The sequence below is a fragment of the Microcaecilia unicolor genome, chromosome 9 (assembly GCF_901765095.1).
Source record: "Microcaecilia unicolor chromosome 9, aMicUni1.1, whole genome shotgun sequence".
Taxonomy (NCBI): Eukaryota; Metazoa; Chordata; class Amphibia; order Gymnophiona; family Siphonopidae; genus Microcaecilia; species Microcaecilia unicolor.
Window position 1 is genome coordinate 22,338,020 of NC_044039.1, and position 24,613 is coordinate 22,362,632.

The 24,613-nt window shown below is 43.2% G+C and overlaps 2 protein-coding genes across 3 annotated transcripts in view; one reads left to right on the forward strand and one right to left on the reverse strand.

Annotated features, from left to right (window-relative positions):
* Window positions 1–8,115, forward strand: part of PLXNC1 (plexin C1) — a gene marked incomplete in the record, with an annotated part of 120,265 nt that extends 112,150 nt beyond the window's left edge. The window contains 3 exon segments of the mRNA XM_030214674.1: window positions 3,050–3,190; window positions 3,287–3,361; window positions 7,664–8,115. Of these exon segments, the coding sequence (XP_030070534.1) occupies window positions 3,050–3,190; window positions 3,287–3,361; window positions 7,664–7,768 (321 nt within the window).
* A 12,394-nt stretch (window positions 8,116–20,509) lies between these two features.
* Window positions 20,510–24,613, reverse strand: part of CEP83 (centrosomal protein 83) — a 60,268-nt gene continuing 56,164 nt past the window's right edge. For both annotated transcript variants that reach the window (XM_030214604.1, XM_030214603.1), the window contains exon 16: window positions 20,510–21,324. In XM_030214604.1, the coding sequence (XP_030070464.1) occupies window positions 21,157–21,324 (168 nt within the window). In that variant the 3' untranslated portion in view covers window positions 20,510–21,156. The remainder of the gene's footprint in view (window positions 21,325–24,613) is intronic.

The following is a 24,613-nucleotide window of genomic DNA, read 5'->3' on the forward strand; positions in this document are numbered from 1 at the left end:
TCTATATATCAATCAATTAAACCCTAAGGATCAATAGAACCAGGGGATCATAATAGGATCTGTCAGATCAGCGTACCCGCCCTTGTTTGGCTAAACCATTCAATGAGCCAAGCATACTTTTTAAGGGTGGTATCGCAATCCTCATCAATCCTTATTATGTTTACAATTACTTTGTTCATAAATGCTTCTTTTCAAAATATTTTCTTTTCTTTTTTTAGGAAATATTTTGAAAAGAAGCATTTATGAACAAAGTAATTGTAAATATAATAAGGATTGATGAGGATTGCGATACCACCCTTGAAAAGTATGCTTGGCTCATTGAATGATTTAGCCAAATAAGGGCGAGTACGCTGATCTGACAGATCCTATTAGAATATCTGTTGGGGTGGAATTAACTCTTTGCATTATCTGCTGTGTTAACAGTTAATGTGCAGTAACTACCTCCATCCTAACTGTAAGGTACAGTCTCCACCCATTCCATGCCCTATATAAGTACATAAGTATTGCCATACTAGGACAGACCAAAGGTCCATCAAGCCCAGCATCCTATTTCCAACGGTGGCCAATCCAGGTCACAAATACCTGGCAGAAACCCAAATAGTAGCAACGTTCCATGTAGAACCCCAAAGAGTAGCAAGATTCTAGAATTCTAAAGAATAACAAGATTCCATGAAGAACCTCAAAGAGTAGCAAGATTCTAAAATTCTAAAGAATAGCAAGGTTCCATGCAGAATTTCGAAGTGTAGCAACATTCCATGAAGAACCCCAAAGAGTAGCAAGATTCCATTTAGAATCCCAAGTACATAAGTACATTTTATGCTGCTTATTCCAGAAATAATAATAATAGATTTTCTAAATGTTAAACATCCATAGCTATTCCAGTATGTTTATGATACTGTATTGTAAAATTGGATTCTTACAACAAATTACTTTCTTATGCATTATTCTTTGTTATGTATCCAGTACTGTGTATTGTAAGCCACACTGAACTCAAACTTATAAATGTCATAAATAAATAAATAAGCAGTGGATTTCCCCTAAGTCCATTTTAATAATGGTCTATGGACTTTTCCTTTAGGAAGCCGTTCAAACCTTTTTTAAACCCTGCTAAGCTAACCACCTTTACCACATTCTCTTGCAACGAATTCCAGAGTTTAATTACATGTTGAGTGAAGAAACATTTTCTCCAATTCGTTTTAAATTTACTACTTTGTAGCTTCATCTTCTCTGTTAGCAGATGTGTACGATCAGCTCAATTTGCAGTCTTTTATTTTCTTCTGTAAACTGTAAGTCCCCTTCAACAACCTGGATTGTAAGGTTATCAAAGGAGTGTTCTTCCTTTCAGAAACTTTTACCTGCTGAGCTGTAATTCTCTCCTTTAACGTAATGTCTCGAAGATCAGTTGGTGTCCTTAATTGTAGTCCTGTTTCAAAAATGTTGCGTAGCGGCTGCCAAAATGCTTTATCATTGCTGTTGCAGACAGAAAATTCTGGCCCCTTCTCTAGAAAAGAGGTGCCAGTCGGAAGTGCATTCAGATACTCTATAAGATTATAGATTAATCTATAAGCTTTTGGAGGAGCCACATCCTTCCTCCTCTTGAGGAGGTCCAGCTAAGAAAGATAAAGAGGAGCAGGAAGTGGGGAACCCTCTTCTGTTCAGAGAAGTCAGAGGAGCACAGAGGGGCTGATATGGAATGATGCTATTGTGGGCAGAAATGCATGGTTAACAAGGAATGTATACGCATGTTACAAGGTACACAATGCAGAAAGGGGTTCAGAGCAGAAATTTACTCGTGCAATAAAGGCACTATTTAAATCACCACAATGAGAGTTTTTTTTTAAATAGAACGCAATGTGAACTCAATGTCAGAAATGTACTGCTAGGCCTAAGGCAGCATAGAAGATGCCCTGCCAGTCTAGTAGCCCAACCTGATCCAACCCAACCCCCCCCCCCCCCCCAAAAAAAAAAAAAAAGAACAAAAATCTCTGGTAGTCTAGGGGCTCCCCAACATGACCCTTCCTCCTTTGAGTTAATAAAAATCCCTGATAGTCTAGTGGCTCCCTCCCATCCCCCCTAAACCTGACTCCCTGCCCTGACAAAAAAAACCCTAATAGCCTAGCAGCCTCCCCCTCCCCCAACATAAAAAAAATCATCCCTGATAGTCTAGTGTACTCCTCTCCCCTCCAGAAACTCCCAGACCTGCTCCACCCACCTCAAAAAGTGAGAAGGCAGCAACGATACCCACTCTCTCCTGCCTCAAGTGCCATCTTCATTCAACATGGTGGCACCTGAACCCTTGCAGTGTGTTGAAACACACTGCTAGGGGGGTCACATTACCAAATATGGAAATATTTGCCTTATTTTGGTACACTGACCCCCTAGCGAGGCATCCTGACACACTAGCAAGGGTAGCCCACCAAATGATGCAATGCTTTTTACCTTAATTGGTAGAGTGACCCCTAGTGGTGCATTGGAATACATTGCTAGGGTTTAGGCACTGCCATTTTGAATTACGGCTGTGCCAGAGGCAGCAGTGAATGAGGCAGATCCGTGAGGTTCAGGAAGGGGAGAGTGCAGTGGCATAGCAAGGGCGGGGCGGTGGGGGCGGTCCGCCCCGGGTGCACGCTGCTGGAGGGGTGCAGAGGGCAGCCGCGCGCCTGTCGGCTCCGCTGGTTCCCTGCTACCTCTGCCCCAGAACAGGTTACTTCCTGTTCCGGGCAGAGGGAGCCAGTGGAGCCGACAGGCACGCGGTTGCTCTCTGCACCCTCCAGCAGCCAAGAATGCGCCGTGGGGGGGGGGCCTTGATGAGCCGGGGAGGGGGTTGTCATTGCGCCGGGGGGGGTGTGTCATGCTGCACCCTGGGGGGATGGACGCCGCTGCACCCGGGGGGGGGGGGGAGTGCACAGCGGCGATCCGGCCCGGGTGGCAGTCGACCTAGGAACGCCACTGGGAGAGTGGTACACAAGACTACCAGGGACGTTTTGTTTAATGTTGCTGTGACATCTAAGGACATCCTTCAAACTGATTGTGAATTCATATTTTTCTTTAGGAAGCACCAACAAATAAACTTTTGTATGCCAAAGACATTCCACTTTACAAGGAGGAGGTGAAAACGTACTACAAGGCAATCGGGGATCTTCCATCACTGTCCTCCTCAGAACTAGTAGAATTCTTGACTCAGGAATCCAAGGTATTGCTCTTTAAAATAAGCGATGTTTTCTTGCCTTTTTAGAGTATTATAAATCATTCAGGCGAGTTACTTCACCGATGCTTTTCTGTGTTTCAGAAACATGAAAATGAATTTAAAGAGGACATGGCCTTGCTGGAACTCTACAAATACATTTCAAAATATTATGATGAAGTAAGGACACAATTAATAAATATCACCATGGTGGAAATGAAGGATAGAAAGGGAGTGATATGGAGACAGCTTCCCACTGCCCTGTTTTGTTTTCTTCTCAGAACCGACATTTACTAGGTGACAGTGCCCTGGCCCTTAATCTCATATACAGGGCCGCCGAGAGACTGGGCTGGGCCCGGCGCCCTGCCCCTGCCACCCTCCCCTGAGGTCGCCGCCGCCCCCCCTCCGTCCGCCGCCAGGCCCCCTGCATTGAAATCACAGCACCTCTCACCTCCGTGTGAAAGCGCTGCAGGCAGCAAGGCAGCAGATCGCCTCCCTTCGGGCCTCCTTCCCTCCCTGTGCCTCGCCCTCATCTGAAGTAAATTCCGCGAGGGCGGGACACAAGGAGGGAAGGAGGGCCGAAGGGAGGCGATCAGCTGCCTTGCTGCCTGCAGCGCTTTCACATGGAGATGAGAGGTGCTGTGATTTCAATGCAGGGGGCATGGCCCGGTGGCAGACAGTCGACGATGGAGGACGGGTGAGACTGCGGCGCCGGGCCCCCCTTGGAGGCCTGGGGAATTTTGTCCCCCCTGTCTCCCCCTCTCTGCGGCTATGCCGGAGATCCCTCCTTTGGATTCAGCCATCACAGGGATAATTCATTGCTAGGTAGCAATTTATAGAACCTTTTACTAAGCTGTAGTAAACTCTAGCGTGTGTTTACCCCAGATTAAAATGACTTAACATGGGACACACTCAGATGTCCTGCAGTAAGTTTGAAATCAGCATGGTAAAAAAATATTTTTACATTTTTTGTTAAGAGCATGTTTCGGGGGGGCAGAGAGTGAGCATTCCTGCACTAATCAGTAAGCGTGTACACATTACCACGCACTAACTGATTACGTGAGCCTTTCTCGCTTATAAAATAGATGTAAGTCTTCACGTGGTAATTTTTATTAATGGCTGCATGCTAATGACAACATTAGTGCGTGGCCATTATTATGAAAAATGGAAGATTAGCCATTTTATTGCTGCAGTAAAAATGGCTTTATTGTGTGTGTGTGTGGGGGGGGGGGGGGGGACCTGTGTAAGGGCATGCTAGGGCTACCTTTTGCTGCAGCTTAATGAAAGGACCCCATAATGTCCATTTTTCAATCAGATTTACTCCTCTTAATATGGAGTCAGTATTCAAAGTGATTTAACTGCCCACGCAAAATACAGTCCTATCTTTGGCCAGTTTGACTTAATCGGTTAAGGCTGAATATCTTCACCTAATTGATTAAGTGCCAGCTGGCTCCACATACCCGGCTATTCAGTTCCGGTTCCCAAAACTTGGACGTTTTTCTGCCATAATGGAACAGAACAAAAATGTCCAGAGCTAAAAGTTAGACATTTTGGTCTAGACCTGTTTCAATCACAACTAAGTCATAAAAAGTGCCCTAAATGACCACTGGAGGGATTTAAGGCATGACCACCCCCCCCACCCCATACACACCCCTCCCACCCCCAAACTTGTGAAAGAAAAACAGTACATACCAGCCTCTATGACAGCTTCAGATGTTATGTCCAGGCCTATTAGAGCAGCAAGCAGGTCCCTGGAGTAGCCTAGTGGTCAGTGCAGTGCACTGTAGAAAAGGGAACCCAGACCCACTCTATTACACTTAGTGAGTCCTCCAGAACCCTACTATATCCACATATACTGTAGGTGACACCTGCAGCCATAAGGGCTATTGTAGTGATGTTCAGTTGGGTACAGTAAGTTTTTGGTGTGTTTTGGAGGGCTCACCATACAATATAAGGGGGTAACAGTGAGATGTGTCCCTGGGAGCTTTTAGGTGAAGTCCACTGCAGTGCTCCCTAGGGTGCCCCACTGCTCTGCTGGGATGTCTGTGTGGCCAGTTTACTAAGAATGCTGGCCCCATACATTCCAATGGCTTGCTTTGTGCATTTTTCCCTTAGACATTTTTTGTTTTTTTAGATAATGGTCATAAAACGCTCTCCCTAGACCTATCCGAGCAATCCATGACCACCTACCATTCAGGAAAACACTAAAAACCCTATTATTCAAGCAAGCCTACCCAAAAGACCCAGATTAATCTTTTGAACCCATCTACCTTACATATACCGATGAGAAAACGATATTGACCCAGACTCTATCTCCCACCTTACCTTCCTCTCTATCACTTGTCTCTACCTACCCATCCATCATATTACTATGTTATACTTAATTTCCTACTTTACATAACAAAATTGTGTGGAGGAGTGGCCTAGTGGTTAGAGTGGTGGACTTTGGTCCTGGGGAACTGGGTTCAATTCCTACTGCAGGCACAGGCAGCTCCTTGTGACTCTGGGCAAGTCACTTAACCCTCCATTGCCCCAGGTACAAATAAGTACTTAAGCCGTATTGAGCCTGCCATGAGTGGGAAAACGCAGTGTACAAATAAAAAAAAAATTCTGTGTTACGTATTACTATGTAAGCCACACTGAGCCTGCTTTTAGTGGGAATGTGCGGGATACAAATGTAATAAATAAATAAATAAAAGAAAATCCCACTAAGCATAAAACATCCAGGAAATGGCCGTTTTTGAAACAAAAAGATGGATGTTTTTATGGTTCGAAAATCGCTATGTTCGCCGCTTGACCTGTGGATGTTCTCAGCTAAACATCCAAAATCGGATTTAGGCAACATATCGAAAATGCCCTTCATAGAGTGTGTAAGGGACACTGCATGCTTCTGCTCTAAATTTCTATTTTGGGGTATTTTCATAATATATCAACTCAGCTTAATCATGAGACCTCATAGGCTGTCTATTACATACAAGAGATATTTACTTATTGTACAGCCTATGTAGGTCCTCCTCCTGCTTTGGAACGGGTAGTCCTATTTTCATGTTCTTGGTGGTCTGTTAGGGGTCAGGCTGTACTACCACAAGACCGTCACTAGGAGGAAAGTGACACCATTTTTGAAAGTACAGTTGCCAGGGTATGGGCAACTGAGGATCGCTTCAGCCCCTCACTGGCCACCAGGAATATCCTAGTAGGTGTCAGGGGGGCTTTTCTAAAGATATGCTGAGGAATGGTGGTCCAGGGGTGGGGGAAGAAGGTTGGACCAGCAATTTATTTTTTGTTTTTAATGGACGCTTCCAGGCTAAGGTGAACCAATTTTCAAACAACACAATCTGGGGCTGTCGTTATTTGAAGATCATAGGAGTGCGTCCATAATCCTAGGAGCCCTAAAGCAAGACTTTCCACCTGCCAGGGAGTCTTATGGATTCCATGCTGACTCAACAGCTCCAGGTGTTTCCCTTTATCTGGTGAGGTTTGGAAGGGGAGTAAGGTGGTCAGTCTCACCCCTGGACTAGCTGCAGTTCTCCCTTTCTTTACTAATAAAGGTACATTTATATATAAATACTATAGCACTTAAAACCCTTTTTCCTGGCTGGTGTCATTCAGGCCTAGAAGGTTCTCTGTCCCACTACACAATATGCATAGCCATGTAATGACCTTTCTCCAGAGCTTCAGAGCATGGTAGAAAAGTTCTTAAGATACACAAGGGGTCTTTTATGTAGGCGTGCTAGCGTTTTTAGCATGTGCTAAAAATAGGCACAGGCTAAACGCTAAAGATGTCCATAGAAATACATTGGCGCCTTTACTGTTTTTAAAACGCCAGTGAGCCTATTTAAAAGAACCCCACAGTTTTTCAGTCAGAGAGCCCTTGTTCAGGCAACCCTCACACAACTTGTATATGTCCTGTAACATGGTTGGCAGCAAGGGCGTAGCTATGGGGGGGGGGGGGGCACAGGGGCCTGGGCCCCGCAAATTTTGTCTGGGGCCCTGGTTTGCCTGGCAGGGCCACGTTCGATGCCCTGCTCTTCTTTCTTTTTGCTCCTCCTGTGCATGCTGACGTTCCTTTACGTGAAACTGAGAAGGAGCGTCAGCATGTACAGGAGGAGCAAGAAGAAAGAAGAGCAGGGCAGTGAACGCGGCTGCGCCGGAGACCGGCTCTGAAGAAGGCTTCGGCTGGCGGGGGTTGGGGACCCCCGCAAGCAAAGGTATTTGTTTGTGAGGGGAAGCGGCAAAGAGGCGAGGCGAGGCGTGGCGGTGAGGGGGCGGCACTCAAAATGTGCCCCCAACCTCAGGCTCTGGCCCCCTCCCACCATGAGGTCTGGCTACGCCCCTGGTTGGCAGAGTTTTAGAGCTGCCTGAATGAATGACAGCTTTTCTAAACAATGGCATTTATATGAATTACATTCTTGTCAATAGTTTACAAAAAACGTACAATTCCAAAAAAATACTAAGTGTTTCGATTTGTTTTTCTTTTCACAGATCTTAAGTAATGCCATGAAAGAACAGAGTCTGGCTGAAGCTTCAAAGCAGTTACAATATGTCAAAAACATATTTGATGAGAAGAAGAAGTGTAAATGGATGTGAGACCTGTGTTTGATTCTTTTTGGTTGGACACTATCGTTCTCCCCCAGAAGTAGCTCTGGTCTACTTGCACTGAACCAAATACTTATGAGGCTGCTTGTTCGTTGGTATATGCTGGGTGAGAACGTTTTTCTTTTCTTGATCTTCTACTATGTCCGGTTTTCTCCGCAGGATCTCCCCAGTTCTACAGTTTAGATAGAAAAGCATCTTAGCCAAGAAAATGCCTTATTAAATGCTACTTGCGGGATGGACAATGTTCAGAAGCCATTGAGTTAGCTGAACACAGCAGCTAGACTCATATTCGGGAAAACAAAATATGAGAGTGCTAAACCCCTACGAGAAAAGCTGCATTGGCTCCCTCTTAAAGAACGCATCATGTTCAAAATACGTACCTTGGTCCACAAAATCATTCATGGAGATGCCCCAGCCTACGTGTCAGGCCTGATAGACTTACCAATGAGGAATGCTAAGACATCGTCCCGCACATTCCTCAACCTTCATTTCCCCAACTAAATACAAACTAATGCACGCGTCAACCTTTTCCTATGTGAGCACACATTTTTGGAACGCACTACCGCGTAACTTAAAATCGATCCACGAACTAACCAACTTCTGCAAACTACTGAAGACCCATCTCTTTGACAAGACATACCACAAAGACCAACAAATATGAACTCCTTCACACATACCCAGAATTGTCTTTACTATCTGCTTGTTATATTAATATCATGCTTTAATATTATCATGTTACTCAAGATCCTTCTATAATACTAAATGTTTATTTCTTACATATCTCCATTATTCATGATATATTGTAAGCCACATTGAGCCTGCAAAAAGGTGGGAAAATGTGGGATACAAATGCAATAAATTATAATAATAAATGAGACGGGAATGAGTAGAAGGGAAAAAATAGCAAAATTCTACCTGTTATTCTGTAAATATGCCCATATCTTATGTAGCATGTATTTTACAGGTACATGTAGTAGATGATGGCAGATAAAGATCCGTACGGTTCATCCAGTCTGCCCAACAAGATAAACTCATATCATATGGTGTTTTACAATACTATTTATGTATACTTGGTCTTGATTTGTCCTTGCCATTTTCAGGGCACAGACCATAGAACTCTGCTCGACACTAGCCGCATATCTAACCTGTAATGCTAGTATTCTATAAAGAAAAATAGTTGCCTACTTTCTTTTGTAGAATAGGCACCTAAATATAGAATTTCCCTCCCCCCTCCCCCACACACACTTCTACTACTACTACTTAACATTTCTATAGCGCTACTAGACGTACAGCGCTGTACACTTGAACATGAAGAGACAGTCCCTGCTCGACAGAATTTACTAACTAATCAGGACAAATAAGGGATAAGGACAAAGAGTATCAAGATTCCGGAATCCCAAAGAATAGCAAAGATTCTGGAATCCCAAAGACTATTACTGCTACTACTTATCATTTCTAATGCGCTACTAGACGTACGCAGCGCTGTACACTTGAACATGAAGAGACAGTCCCTGCTCGACAGAACTTACTAACTAATCAGGACAAATAAGGGATAAGGACAAAGAGTATCAAGATTCCGGAATCCCAAAGAATAGCAAAGATTCTGGAATCCCAAAGACTATTACTGCTACTACTTATCATTTCTAATGTGCTACTAGACGTACGCAGCGCTGTACACTTGAACATGAAGAGACAGTCTCTGCTCGACAGAGCTTACAATCTAATTAGGACAGACAAACAGGACAAATAAGGCATAAGGACAAAGAGTAGCAAGATTCCGGAATCCCAAAGACTACTACTACTTATCATTTTTATAGCGCTACTAGACGTAAGCAGTGCTGTACACTTGAACATGAAGAGACAGTCCCTGCCCGACAGAGCTTACAATCTAATTAGGACAGACAAACAGGACAAACAAGAGATAAGGGAATATTAAAGTGAGGATGATAAAATAAGGGTACTGAACAAGTGAATAAGGGTTAGGAGTTAAAAGCAGCATCAAAAAGGTGGGCTTTTAGCTTAGATTTGAAGACAGCCAGAGATGGAGCTTGGCGTACCGGCTCAGCAGTGGCGTAGCGAGGGTGGCTGCCACCCGGGGCGGTTCGCTGCTGCATACCCCCCCCCCCCAGGTGCAGCATGATAACCCCCACGGCGCATCAACCCCCCCCCCCGGCGCATCACCCAAGGCCCCCCCCCCCCCCCCCGAGTGCATTCTTGGCTGCCGTGTGCAAGCTGCTGGAGAGGTGTCGGTTCCACTGGTTCCCTGCTCCCTCTGTCCCGGAACAGGAAGTAACCTGTTCCTGGGCAGAGGGAGCAGGGAACCAGCGGAGCCAGCACCCCCCCCCCCCAGCGGCATGCACCCGAGGCGGACCGCCCCCACCGCTCCGCCCTTGCTACGCTACTGTGGCTCAGGAAGTCTATTCCAGGCATATGGTGCAGCAAGATAAAAGGAACAGAGTCTGGAGTTAGCGGTGGAGGAGAAGAGTGCAGATAAGAGAGATTTACCCAGTGAACGGAGTTCCCTGGGAGGAATGTAGGGAGAGATGAGAGTGGAGAGGTACTGAGGAGCTGCAGAGTTAATGCACTTATAGGCCAATAAGAGGAGTTTGAACTGTATGTGGGAATGGATGGGAAGCCAGTGGCGTGACTTAAGGAGAGGGCTAATATGAGTGTAACGACACTGGCGGAATATTAGTTGTGCAGCAGAATTTTGAACAGATTGAAGAGGAGAGAGATGGCTAAGTGGGAGACCTGTGAGAAGCAAGTTGCAATAGTCTAAGCGAGAGGTGATGAGAGTTTGGATGAGGGTTCTGGTGGAAAGGGCGAATTTTGCTGATATTATAGAGAAAGAAACAACAGGTTTTAGCAGTCTGCTGAATATGTGCACAGAAGGAGAGGGAGGAGTCGAAGATGACCCCAAGGTTACGAGCTGATGAGACAGGAAGGATGAGAGTGTTATCCACAGAAATAGGGAATGGGCCGGAGGAGGAGAGGTTGGTTTAGGGGGAAAGATGAGAAGCTCTTCTGAAAGTATGTGCATTGTTCCACTCAGTAACGTTGCCTCACAGTTGTAGTTACAAAACTTTTCTTTGGTAGAAGGTTTGCTGTATCTGTTTCTCATGCTGGCCCTAGAGTGTGCCCTAGCCAGTTACAGTAAATATTCATGAGATTGGTTTACATGCATTGCTTCCATTTCATTGTGAATAGGCCAAAAACCAGACTGGCTAGGGGTTACTCCTGAAATGGCTTGATAAATCTTGCTCTACAGCTCTCATTTGTATCCTGTTTTCTAAAAGGAAAACAACTTCTTAGAGCAGTGGTCTTTGCTAATTTTAAGTCAGGGCCACTATCAGGCTTATTTTCGAAAGAGAAGGGCGCCCATCTTTCGTCACAAATCGGGAAATGGGCATCCTTCTCCCAGGGTCGCCCAAATCGGCATAATCGAAAGCCGATTTTGGATCTCCTCAACTGCTTTCTGTCGTGGGGACGACCAAAGTTCACAGAGGGGTAGCGAAGGCGGGACTGGGGCGTGCCTAACACATGGGCGTCCTCGACCAATAATGGAAAAAAGGGCGTCTCTGACAAGCACTTGGCCGACTTTACTTGGTCCATTTTTTCTTACGACCTAGCCTCAAAAAGGTGCCCGAACTGACCAGATGACCACCGGAGGGTCTTAGGAGGAAACACACATGCACCCTCTATCACTTGTTGGTGTACTATTCCCTACCAAATTTTCAGGATATATCAGGGAGTCAATGGAAATTCTGACAGCAATAGCTTTGGGGGGAAAATTGAAGTAAATGATAGATGTGGGCTTATTTCAGGGTTAAGCAGCATAAAATGTATTGAACTTTTTCAGGATCTTGTCAGGTATTTGCGATCTGTATTGGCCACTGTTGGAAACAGGATGCTGGGCTTGATGGACCTTTGGTCTGTCCCAGTGTGGCAATACTTATGCTGCATTGGTTCTACATAAAACCTGTTCATTTGAAAGGAGATAAACACAGGAAGGTATTCAGGACTCTTCCCATTGATCGTATGAGATAAATCACAATATTTCTGAAATACAGCATATGCTAACACTCATTCATATTTATTTTGGATTAGGGATGTGCTGGCAAAAAGAGGAGTGTGGTAGCCGTGTTAGTCCACTCTTAAGGTTATCAATAGAAATCAAACAATAAAACATGGAAAAGAAAATAAGATGATACCTTTTTTATTGGACATAACTTAATACATTTCTTGATTAGCTTTCGAAGGTTGCCCTTCTTCGTCAGATCGGAAATATGCAAATGTGCTAGCTGACAGTGTATATAAGTGAAAACATTCAAGCATTACTATGACAGTCTGACAGGGTGGGAGGATGGGGGTGGGTAGGAGGTATGCATGGGGACATCAAAGCATATCATTGATATTCTAACAAGGATCTGGGGTTCCTAACCCATGATAAACCATAAAGCTGTATGTCTCTGTTGATCACCCCACCCCTCACCTATCCACACCCATCCTGTTAGAATATCAATGATATACTTTGATGTCCCCATGCATACCTCCGACCCACCCCCATCCTCCCACCCTGTCAGACTGTCATAGTAATGCTTGAATGTTTTCACTTATATACACTGTCAGCTAGCACATTTGCATATTTCCGATCTGACAAAGAAGGGCAACCTTCGAAAGCTAATCAAGAAATGTATTAAGTTATGTCCAATAAAAAAGGTATCATCTTATTTTCTTTTCCATGATTTATTTTGTTTGATTTCTATTGATAACCTGGCAAAAAGAAAAATTGTTAGTTTTGTTCTTTTCATTTTGTTTCATGCTGTTTTTATTTCATTTAGCATGTGGTAACTGCTACTACTACTTATCATTTCTATAGCGCTACTAGACATATGCAGCGCTGTACACTTGAATGTCATACACTAAAATGGTTTTGCACTAAACAAAACGGCAGAAATGATGTTACATTCTTACTTGACTGGCCAAAATGGAAGGATTTTTTATCAAAAGGCCAGGTTTGGGGAACTCTGCACTATAAAGCCCCAAAAGACTCTTACGTGCAACTGTTACTTTTATAATAAACTTTACTAACAAATCACAATGTAGCTTCTAAGTACTCAACAAACTGTAGCTCTGTCCCCAGTGTACGTCCTATATACAGTTTAAAAACTTCTTTAACTTGCATTGTTTTGCTTTTAGTGATACTAAACTAAGTTCTTACACAATGAAAAGTTGCCTGGACGAGTGGAAGGGCATTAGACACCCCCTAGGTGAACCTTCAGCCTTGTGTCACCCCTCAATTACCTTTCAGGCTCCCATACCCTCCCGCAAAAAAAAAGTGAGGTAGCTCCAAGGAGGATATCAAGTTGTTTTTATGGGGAAAAACAGCTTAAAAGACGACCCGACACGGCCGTGTTTCAGCCCAAAAGACCTGCCTCAGGAGTCTGGACAATCTCTGATGTTATAGCAGAAATGCTTAACGGGATTGCTATTGGGGTTCTTGCTGTAAAATCCTTGCGATATCCTCAGCGGAACAAAAGTGCTGAAAAAAGTGGCCGTCCAAGCGGCGAGAGTCAGTGCGGCAAAATTCCTCCAAGAGTGATCCAGCAAAAACACATAAGTAGATAACCAACAGTTAAAAAAAGCACAGGTTGATGGTTCCCTGAGTTTGTGGGGCTGTCAAGATCTATTTTGTTTTGACTGCAGTGGCTCTTTGCCATCCACCTAGAAGATGCTGCCTTAATGATGCCATTTGCCTAATGGTTATGCTGGCCCTGGCCCTGTCCCTGAAGTACTAAATAAAATAATTCTATAAATCCAGCAATAAGAAACCCTCAAAAAGGATCTAGCCACATAACTTTCCAAGTTATGTGACTAGATCTGGTCTTCTGAAAACAGCCTCCTACTTAGAGGGTTAAAACACACCTACTTTTACCCAGAGTGACAAGGACTCCTCCTTTGAGCAGGCTCAGATCATGGACCAAAGTGTGTGTATATTTGAATTTTTAATTGTGTACATGGTTTCCTCCACATACCTCACCTGTATGCACAGGAGCCAGCTCTGTGGGTGCTGGAGCACCTCTAAGATCCAGCAAATCATTTTGAAAAATTGGCTCCTGTGTCTGTATATATATATTTCAGGTGCAATGTAAGTAGGTATTTTTGTACCAGTGTACTTTGAATATAATTATTAGAAAAAAAAACCCTGCATAATCCTATTAATGCAATGTAAAAACATGTTTTTATTCCTATGTTATAAACAGTAAAGAACTCAGATTGCTATGTACATTTGTAATTGTGTTCAAATCTAACACTAGCTTGAAAGACAAATTTATTAATATGCATAATATGTATCATTTGTTTCAATCTATCAATATATTCTTTACGGTGCATATTTGTAATAAATGCAATATTAAAATTTGTGTTCTCCAGTTCTTACAACAGTGAAATAGTCACAGCCTAGGCTGAAGTCATTCATCCTGAGATGTGGAAGGTCCTTTTAAAACAAGTCACTTGGGGTTCATTTTACTAAGCTGCGTTAGGTATTAATGTGGAGTGGAGGAGTGGCCTAGTGGTTACAGCACTGGTCTTGTAATCCAGAGGTGGCTGGTTCAAATCCCACTGCTGTTCCTTGTGATCTTGGGCAAGTCACTTAACCCTCCATTGCCTCAGGTACAAACTTAGATTGTGAGCCCTCCTGGGACAGAGAAATATCCAGAGTACCTGAACCTAACTCACCTTGAGCTACTACTGAAAAAGGTGTCAGCAAAATCTAAATAAATAAATAAACAAACATCCCAACACAGCTGAAAATGCCAAACCACAGGAGACAGTCAGGAGTCATGTGGTAATTGCCAAAATAGCACATGCTAAAACTATATTACTATTTTACTTTTTTTTTTTTTAGGTGATATGGGGGGGGGGGGGGGCAGGAATACTACGTGTGATAAGAGCACACATGGTTAAATTTTTTAATGGCTGTGCAGTAATGGCAACAGTACTACAATGGCCATTAATACAAAAATACAAAAGACTATTTTATGGCTGTGGGAAAAACCTGCGTAAGGGCCACTTTTTCACATAACAGTAAAAGGATGCCTTAGATTGCAAAGGCAAGAAGACACTATTTGCCATCTATTTTATAAAGGCACATGGGCGCCTATGGGGCTCATTTTCGAAACAGAAAAATGTCTAAAAAGTGGCATAAAGCAGCATTTGGATGTTTTTCTCTCCAAAACGCCCAAATCAGTACTTTTGAAACCCATTTTCCAGACGTTTTTCTATGCTGTTCGTCTGCAGTGCATTCCTAAGACCTGGCCGTTTTTCAGCTATAATGGAACAAAACAAAAACATCCAGGACTAAAACTAAGCTAGACCTGTTTTAATAACAACTAATCTCAAGCCCGAACTAGATAAAACCCAATTCTCTATACTTGACTACCAAAGGCTACCCTACCACAAATGAACTTCAACACAACACCACTCTATCTCTAATCCCGAATATAAACTCTTTATACTTATTTTATTTTTATTACATTTGTACCCTGCGCTTTCCCACTCATGGCAGGCTCAGTGCGGCTTACATGGGGCAATGGAGGGTTAAGTGACTTGCCCAGAGGTCACAAGGAGCTGCCTGTGCCGGGAATTGAACTCAGTTCCTCAGGAACCAAAGTCCACCACCCTAACCACTAGGCCACTCCTCCACTGTTGCTACTATTTGAGATTCTACATGGAATGTTGCTAGTGGAATAGCAACATTAACATTCCATGTAGAATCTCAATAGTAGCAACATTCCATGTAGAATCTCCAATAGTATCTATTTTATTTTTGTTACATTTGTACCCCGCGCTTTCCCACTCATGGCAGGCTCAATGCGGCTTACATGGGGCAATGGAGGGTTAAGTGACTTGCCCAGAGTCACAAGGAGCTGCCTGTGCCTGAAGTGGCCTTGTTTTGTGGATTGCTTAAACAAAGAAAAGAAGCAACAAAGAAGGAAGAAGGTAAGATCTATGCAGCCTTAACCCTTGTCCCTGAGGAAAGCTATTGAGGCCCCGCGGTGTCGGGCAGTTCCAGGGGAAGGCAACTGATAAATGTTTCAGCAAGGCAAGACAGTTCTGCCTGGGAGGCAAGAACTTAAAAGATAAGTGCACAGTTTTCACCTAGTATATACTATTTTAAAAGTAACAAGTGATTTTATAGCACTGTGGTGATTGGGACGCATAAAAAAAACGAGCATAATTTGCTCTCCCAAAAAATTGTTAGAGTTACCTAATGAAAGAAGTGCTATGCCACTTTTTAGCAGCATTCATTGACTGCAGTTATAGTGGTTCATATCTGAGGGTACTCTATACACATAAATTATATATCTGCTATATTATACTGGTGTGAACTGTTTCTAGCACTTTCTTGAAGTTGGTGGCTAAGAGTCCTGGTTTGTGTACACAGGTTGTTGAATGTTACCAGAGACATTGATATTGTAAATTCGCTTTCTGCTAGTGGAATAGCAACATTCCATGTAGAATGTCCAATAGTAGCAACATTCCATGTATAATCTCCAATAGTATCTATTTTATTTTTGTTACATTTGTACCCCGCGCTTTCCCACTCATGGCAGGCTCAATGCGGCTTACATGGAGCAATGGAGGGTTAAGTGACTTGCCCAGAGTCACAAGGAGCTGCCTGTGCCTGCAGTGGGAATCGAACCCAGTTCCCCAGGACCAAAGTCCACCAGCCTAACCACTAGGCCACTCCTCCACTCCACTTGACTGTTTAATCTGCTATGCCAATCATGATCTCTAATGTAACACCAATTGTATCTCTCACTCCAGAAATGGCGATCGCCATGACGGAAAAATGTAAGCCACATTGAGCCTGCAAATAGGTGGGAAAATGTGGGATACAAATGCAACAAATACGATGAAGAAACACAGAGGGGAAAAAAGAAGGCAAACCCACTTCCAAATAAATGAAAGGGAAAGGGAATACAAGAGCAAGTGGCAATACAAGAAATATTGGTAACAACCAAGCATCCTACAAAAAAGATACTTTCAGCAAAAAAAAGTGGTGTGTACTTAATTGCCTTCTTTGCCCATTCCTCTTGTATTTTTTTTTCTTTTTTGTCATCATTTGTGGTCGGTGGTAGATATCAGACATAGTAGTGTTGATTTTTTTTTTTCTTTGTGTAATGTTCAACATCTTGAATTGATAAAAACAGTGCATGTAAATTTATTTATTTGTTACATTTGTATCCCACATTTTCCCACCTATTTGCAGGCTCAATGTGGCTTACATAGTACCGTAAAGGCGTTCGCCAATTCCGGTATGAACAAATACAGTAATGTTGTGGTAGAATAAGGTTTGTGTGTACAGACACATTAGAGAATCGTAGAGAGGAAGAGAATCGTAGAAAGGAAGAGTTATTATATGTCCATTACGAGCTTTGGTTTCGTTGTGTTGCAGGGTACAGGCATTTAAGTTGGGTCGGTAGGGTATGTTTTTTTTGAACAGGTTAGTTTTTAATGATTTCCAGAAGTTTAGATGATCATAAGTTGTTTTCACGGCTTTCGGTAATGCGTTCCATAGTTGTGTGCTTATGTAGGAAAAGCTGGATGCATAGGTTGATTTGTATTTGAGTCCTTTGCAGCTTGGGTGGTGGAGATTTAGGTTCGTGTTGATCCTGTTGTGTTTCTGGTTAGTAGGTCTATGAGGTCTGTCATGTATCCCGGGGATTCGCCGTAGATAATTTTATGAACCAGGGTGCAGATTTTGAAAGCAATACGTTCTTTGATTGGGAGCCAGTGCAGTTTTTCTCGGAGGGGTTTGGCGCTTTCGAATCACGTAATGTACTTGACCTTTTGGGGTCCTTTTACTAAGCTGCGGTAAAAAAAATGGGTTCAGCACGCCCTTACGAAGGCCTTTCCCACGCTGTCAAAAGGGGCTTTTTTTTCAAATTTGTTTCATAAGTACATAAGTATTGCCATACTAGGAAAGACCAAAGGTCCATCAACCCCAGCATCCTGTTTCCAACAGTGGCCAATCCAGGTCGCAAGTACCTGGCAAGATCCCAAAACAGTACAATACATTTTATGCTGCTTATCCTATAAATAAGCAATGTATTTTCCCCAAGTCCATTTTAATAACGGTGTATGGACTCTTCCTTTAGGAAGCTATTAAACCCCGCTAAGCTAACTTTTACTACAGTCTCTGGCAACGAATTCCAGAGTTTAATTACATGTTGAGTGAAGAAAACGTTTCTCCGATTCATTTTAAATTTACTACTTTGTAGCTTCATCGCATGCCCCCTAGATCTAGTATTTTTGGAAAGAGTAAACAAGTGATTCACGTCTACCCGTTCCACTCCACTCATTATTTTATAGACCTCTATCATATCTCCGCTCAGCCGTCTTCTCTCCAAGCTGAAGAACCCTAGCTGCTTCAGCCTTTTCTCATAGAGAAGTCGTCCCATCACCTTTATCATTTTCGTTGCCCTTCTCTGGAACAAAGCCTCCAGTGAGAAATAACACAAACTAAGAGGGGCATTTTCGATATGATGTCTCAATCCAAATTTGGATGTTTTGCCGAAATTGTCCAAAAATCAAGTAGTAAAAAATGACCTATTTTCAAACAACAAAAAAAACATCTTATCTCTTTTCTTTGAAAATGACCATTTCCTAGATGTTGTTGTGCTTAGTACGTCTATCGTTTTGGACCATTTTCCAAAAAAAACCCACAAAAACCCCGTACAAGTGAAAAACGCACAAAATCAAGCCATTGGGACGTAGTAGGAGCCAGCTTTCCTAGTAGACTGGCCCCACAGGCATCCCAGCAGAGCAGTGGGTCACCCTAGGGGGCAGTGCAGTGGACTTCACATAAAAGGTCATAGGTACACCTCACCGTTGCTCCCTTCAAAACCATGAAAAACTTACTGTACCCAAACTATACACCACTACAATAGCCCTGATGGCTGCCGATATCACCTATATGTGGATACAGTAGGTTTTGGGAGGGGAGGGGTGGGGGGCTGATTTTCCACCACAAGTGTATAGAGTGACTTGTGGGCCTGGGTCACCCTACAGTGCACTGAACCGACCACTAGGCTATTCCAGGAACCTGCTTGCTGCTCTGATAGGACTGGCCATAACATCTGAAGCTGTCATAAAGGCTGGTATGCACGGTTTCATTTACGGTGCTGGGGCCGATTCTGTTCAATATATTTGTGAGTGACATTGCCGAAGGGTTACAAGGTAAAGTTTGCCTTTTTGCGGATGACACCAAGATTTCCAACAGAGTGGACACCCCGGAGGGTGTGGAAAACATGAAAAAAGATCTGAAGAAGCTAGAAGAATGGTCTAACGTTTGGCAATTAAAATTCAATGAGAAGAAATGCAAAGTGATGCACTTAGGGAGTAGAAATCCAAGGGAGACGTATGTGTTAGGCGGGGAGAGTCTGATAGGCACGGACGGGGAGAGGGATCTTGGGGTGATAGTATCTGAGGACCTGAAGGCGACGAAACAGTGCGACAAGGCGGTGGCAGTAGCTAGAAGATTGCTAGGCAGTATAGAGAGAGGAGTGACCAGCAGAAGAAAGGAGGTTTTAATGCCCCTGTATAAGACGTTGGTGAGGCCCCACCTGGAGTATTGTGTTCAGTTTTGGAGGCCGTATCTTGCGAAGGATGTTAAAAAATGGAAGCGGTGCAAAGAAAAGCTACAAGGATGGTATGGGATTTACGTTCCAAGACGTATGAAGAGAGGCTTGCTGACCTGAACATGTACACCCTGGAGGAAAGGAGGAACAGGGGTGATATGATACAGACGTTCAAATATTTGAAAGGTATTAATCCGCAAACGAATCTTTTCCGGAGATGGGAAGGCGGTAGAACGAGAGGACATGAAATGAGATTGAAGGGGGGCAGACTCAGGAAAGATGTCAGGAAGTATTTTTTCACGGAGAGGGTGGTGGATGCTTGGAATGCCCTCCCGCGGGAGGTGGTGGAGATGAAAACGGTAACGGAGTTCAAACATGCGTGGGATATGCATAGAGGAATCCTGTGCAGAAGGAATGGATCCTCAGAAGCTTAGCTGAAATTGGGTGGCGGAGCAGTTGGGGGGAAGAGGGGGTGGTGGTTGGGAGGCGAGGATAGGGGAGGGCAGACTTATACGGTCTGTAACAGAGCCGGTGATGGGAGGCAGGACTGGTGGTTGGGAGGCGGGAAATACTGCTGGGCAGACTTATATGGTCTGTGCCCTGAAAAGGACAGGTACAAATTCAAGGTAAGGTATACACATATGAGTTTGTCATGGGCAGACTGGATGGACCATGCAGGTCTTTGTCTGCCGTCATCTACTATGTTACTATGTTACATCTTTGCGGGGTGGGAGGGAGTCACACTGAAGGAGTAATGGGGTGTCATTCCTCTATTCCTGCAGTGGTCATCTGGTCATTTAGGGCACTTTCTTGTGGCTTATTTGTTAATAAAACAGGTCTACACCAAAATGTCCAACTTAGAGCCCTGGATGGTATTGTTTTGTTTTATTATGGCAGAAAAATGTCCAAGCGTTAGGAAAGCCTAGATCCCGCCCTTAACAAGCCCCCTTGTGATTTGAACACACTTCTGACGGACTTCATAGAAAAAAAAGTCTAGAAACTGGTTTTGAAAATACCAATTTGAATGTTTTTGTGAGAAAAACGTCCAAATGCAGATTTATGCCACTTTTCGGACGTTTTTCTCTTTTGAAAATGAGCCCCCAAGTCTCTCTCATCATACGTCGCTCTCGGAGGCAGTACAAGAACCTCTTTTACCTATACAGAGCACTGTCCAATCTTTTCACAAAATGAACAACAAAGAAAACTAAAAGAGGATTCCTGAAATAGAAAGTGTGGTATAAAAATATTTATTAAAAAATCGAATAAATCTTTTGTATACATTTAGCAATACAAATGTTAAATCGTACACATAATCATTGCATTTAACTTTTAAATTAGTGTAAACACATTTTACTGAGGAGGTTAAAAGAAAAAGTTTGTGCGTCATGTTTGATTTCAGGTCACTAGAAGCCTGATTTTCATCAAGCACTTACAAACATTTTAGAAAGGCATAGTTCTCATACACTAGGAAATCATTTTATTCGCACAAAACCTTCATGGCACCTACATAGCATATATAAACCAAAGGGAAGACTTATTTTTGTTCAATGTAAAATATACTTAGTGAATAAAAAAATAAAAACACATTTGATCCATTTCTTCACAAGTGTATGCAGATACAATATTGCCATCTTTCCTTCTATAAATATTGATTCATTTATAAATAATTTTCATGTGCAAAACACTGAAAATAGAGATCTCAAGGACTGAAGCTTGATTTGGGTCACCATCTCATCAATTCTCCTTCTCTTCCATTGTATTGCGTTCCTCCACGTAAGTCCAAGCTTCCATCTTAACGGATTCTCCGGGTGGCCCAAGTTCTTCCATCTGCTTTCTCTGTGAGGTTTCCAGCTCTTCCAACCGTTTACGGAGAAAGAAAAGATCTCTTTGATGCTGCTCTTCCTGTAAAATCACAAGATGTTTACAAAACAAAGACAAAGCCCAACTCTTGCACACTGAGAAGGTTTTAAATATTTTTACCGAAGAATTTTATTTTATAAGGAGATGTATGAACTAATGACACCTCAGTGGACTGTGGCTCCCTGAGCTAACTTTTGCATTGATGCCCCCTTGCAATCTGGTATCTCTCTCCTTTCACCTGTGATCCAGTATCGCCTCCTCCTCCTGCTGGACCAGGTAAAGGGTGCCAAAATCCCAGTCCAGTACCTATTCCTCTAGAAGTCTGAAGGTAGACTGGACTGGGATTTTGGTGCCCTGGGCCAGTGCTGGCCTTCGTCTGAACAACCTATTCTGTTACGATGATTGCCTGTGCGGGAAATCAGGGCAGAGATGGTCAATATGGCGTCCAGACCCTGGTTATTTGGGATTTGTTTACATGCTTCCATTTCACTTACTGATTACGGTTTATATTGAAGATTATGATTTGAGAATTGCTTTGTGGAACTGATTTTTCTGATTAAAACAACTAAACCAAAGAACTTAAAGTAGCATCTGTAAGTGAAAATAAGCACACTACTAAAACAGGTGTCCACCTAGGGTGGCACAAACCTGGGAGTGGCACCATTACAGCAGTCATCAGCAGGCCAGGCAGTCCTAAAACAGCGTGAGGACTGCTGCATCCCTTCCCTCTCCTAAAAAAAAATTCTTGTTCAGATGAGCACGTGTCTGCTCAAGGCCCCACACCAGCTGCCCTCCCTCTGCTTTACATCTGCCAGGCAAAGGTCAGCAGCAGCGACGACAGGGGTAGGAATGGAAGAGGGGAGATGCAGATACCTAGAGGACGATGTAGGGAAGGAAAGAGGCGATGTTGGACACTTGGGGAGAGTTAGGGAAGGGGTGATACTAGACATGGGGGAAGGTAGGGAAGTAAAGGGGAAATGCTGAATATCTTTGAGGGAGAGGAGTAAGAAAGAGAAGGGGAGATGCTGGATACAAAACAGGAGGAAGGGATGAGAAAGCGAGATGCTGGACATGGGGCATGGTAATATGGAGAAAAGGGGGGAATTATGAGAGGCCAATAAGGGAGAGAGAAAGATGGTAGAATGAGAGGCTGGAATGAAGGATATAGAAAGCAATAAGTACATGCAGTTAAAAAAAAAGAGGGGGTCAGTAAGTAGGACAAGTGAAATATGAATATACAGAGAAGAAAAATAAGTGGAAGCAAGATAAAAATGAAAGATCAATGTCTGAGATTTATGTAGGGAAGAAGTGAAGATAGGAGGAAAGAAAAGAAATAGCAAATGGACAGGAAAACAGAGTTAAGAGAAAATGAGACAATTTGAAAAATAAAATGACTAGACAACAAAAGTAGAAAGTATAATTGCATTTCCAATTTAATAACAGAAATGTGTTGGTTTTTGGAAAATACATCTGCTAGCTTTATATTCTTTCACAGAACTGGCTTCATTGCTCCCATTTCTCTGGTGTTGCATTGCATGCAGTGACTTCTTGGATTCCAATTTTTATTTTTATCTCCGTAGTTCTCGTTTAAGATTTGGTGACAGACAGCAGGTATCTGTTAACGTGGTATTTACAAAGTAGGGATTTACAGTAATCTGGCTAGTTAAGTTTTTCCAGTAAGTGTATTGATGTTCTGGAGCTCACTGCACAAAAGTCACTTAGGACATTCGTACGGTTTTGTATTACTTCATAATATGCCAGGTGCAGGAGTTACTGAGATGAAACACCAGCATTAGGCATCTTTACTTTGTATGGCGAGTACTATTGGAAAATGCCCTACGTTCTGCCCTGCACTCATTGCTGGATAAGAGGGACAATGTGTGGATGCAGAATACTTGTTTATAACTTAACAACATGATAGCCCACTGCTGTATAATTTAACTGCTACAATTTTGGCTGAATATATTCAGCAGCTGTACAGTTTTTGCTGCGTATAACCAGCGAGTGTAAACTTTCATTTCTTTATAGCTTGAGACTATAAGTTGCAATCTTTTTCTTGGGGCAAACCCCCAGCCAGTATTCTGAGTGAGGGAACACTCCCTCCCTGCTCCCCAACCAAAGCTCTGAGGGGAGAGGCTTGCCTAGGTGTCAGATACCTTTGTGCTGACCCTTCCACTGGAGCTGCCCTCTTCTCCCTCAAACGCATATTTCTGAATCAGCCAAAAACAAACTAGAAAATAGCTTGCTTGAAGAAGCAGACACTGGAGTTTTTTCAGCACTGTCATCCTTCTAAAATTCACTTTCAGTGCAGGGGCTAAATCAGCTCTCTAAGGGGCCCTTCTATTAAGCCGCGTAGGTGACTACGCATGCCCAACGTACACCAATTCAGAGTTACCGCTGGGCTACCGCATGGTCCTTGCGGTAATTTCCTTTTTTACTAGCGCCAGGAAATATATTTTATTTTCTGGCACACGGCAAAAATCGGGCGGTAAGTCCGACTTGATGTGCGTAGGTGATTACCGCACAGTTAATGCGAGAGACCTTACCGCTAAGTCTTTGACGGGTGGTTAGGTTTCAGACCCAAAATGGAGATGTGGCAATTTTTATTTTGAAGCACATCCATTTTAAGCAAAAAATTTTTAAAAGGCATTTTTTGCAGGCGCGGGTTTTGGGTGCACTGAAAAATGGATCTGCGTGCGCCCAAAACCCGCGCCTACACTAGTGCAGGCCATTTTCCAGTGCACCTTAGTAAAAGGACCCCTTAAACTTCATCTCTCTCTAGCTCCCTCCTCCGCAGCACCTTCCTTATATTTTCTTCATGTCAGTTTTTGTGCTTTCCTGGCCGTTTTCTAACATTGTCATCACACCTTTCTAAAGTAGTGAGTGGAAGGACAGGTTAAGTTGCATACGCTCGGAAGCGCTGAGACGCTGACATGCGACCTGAACACACAAGAGGCAATGGAAAAAAAAGAGCAAAAAGAAAACAAAACCCCCCAAAATCATCTCCATACTTGAGATTTGCAAACATCCAGATCTTATTATTTTTAGACTACAAAACTGCCAGACTCATACAATGAAGAGATTCAGACTTTTTGAAATGTATCATTAGTTAAATTTTGCATTTCTGCCAGGTACTTGTGACCTGGCTTGGCCACTGTTGGAAACAGGACGCTAGGCTAGATGGACCATTGGTCTGACCCTGTAGGGTTACTCTTATGTTCTTATGTAAATTAGGTCCATCTGGGTACCAGGATTCAGTTTGCTTCCCTGTACAAATCTGTGTACATTGATGGCTCAGGACAGAGAAGATCAAGGCCTCAGAATACTGGGG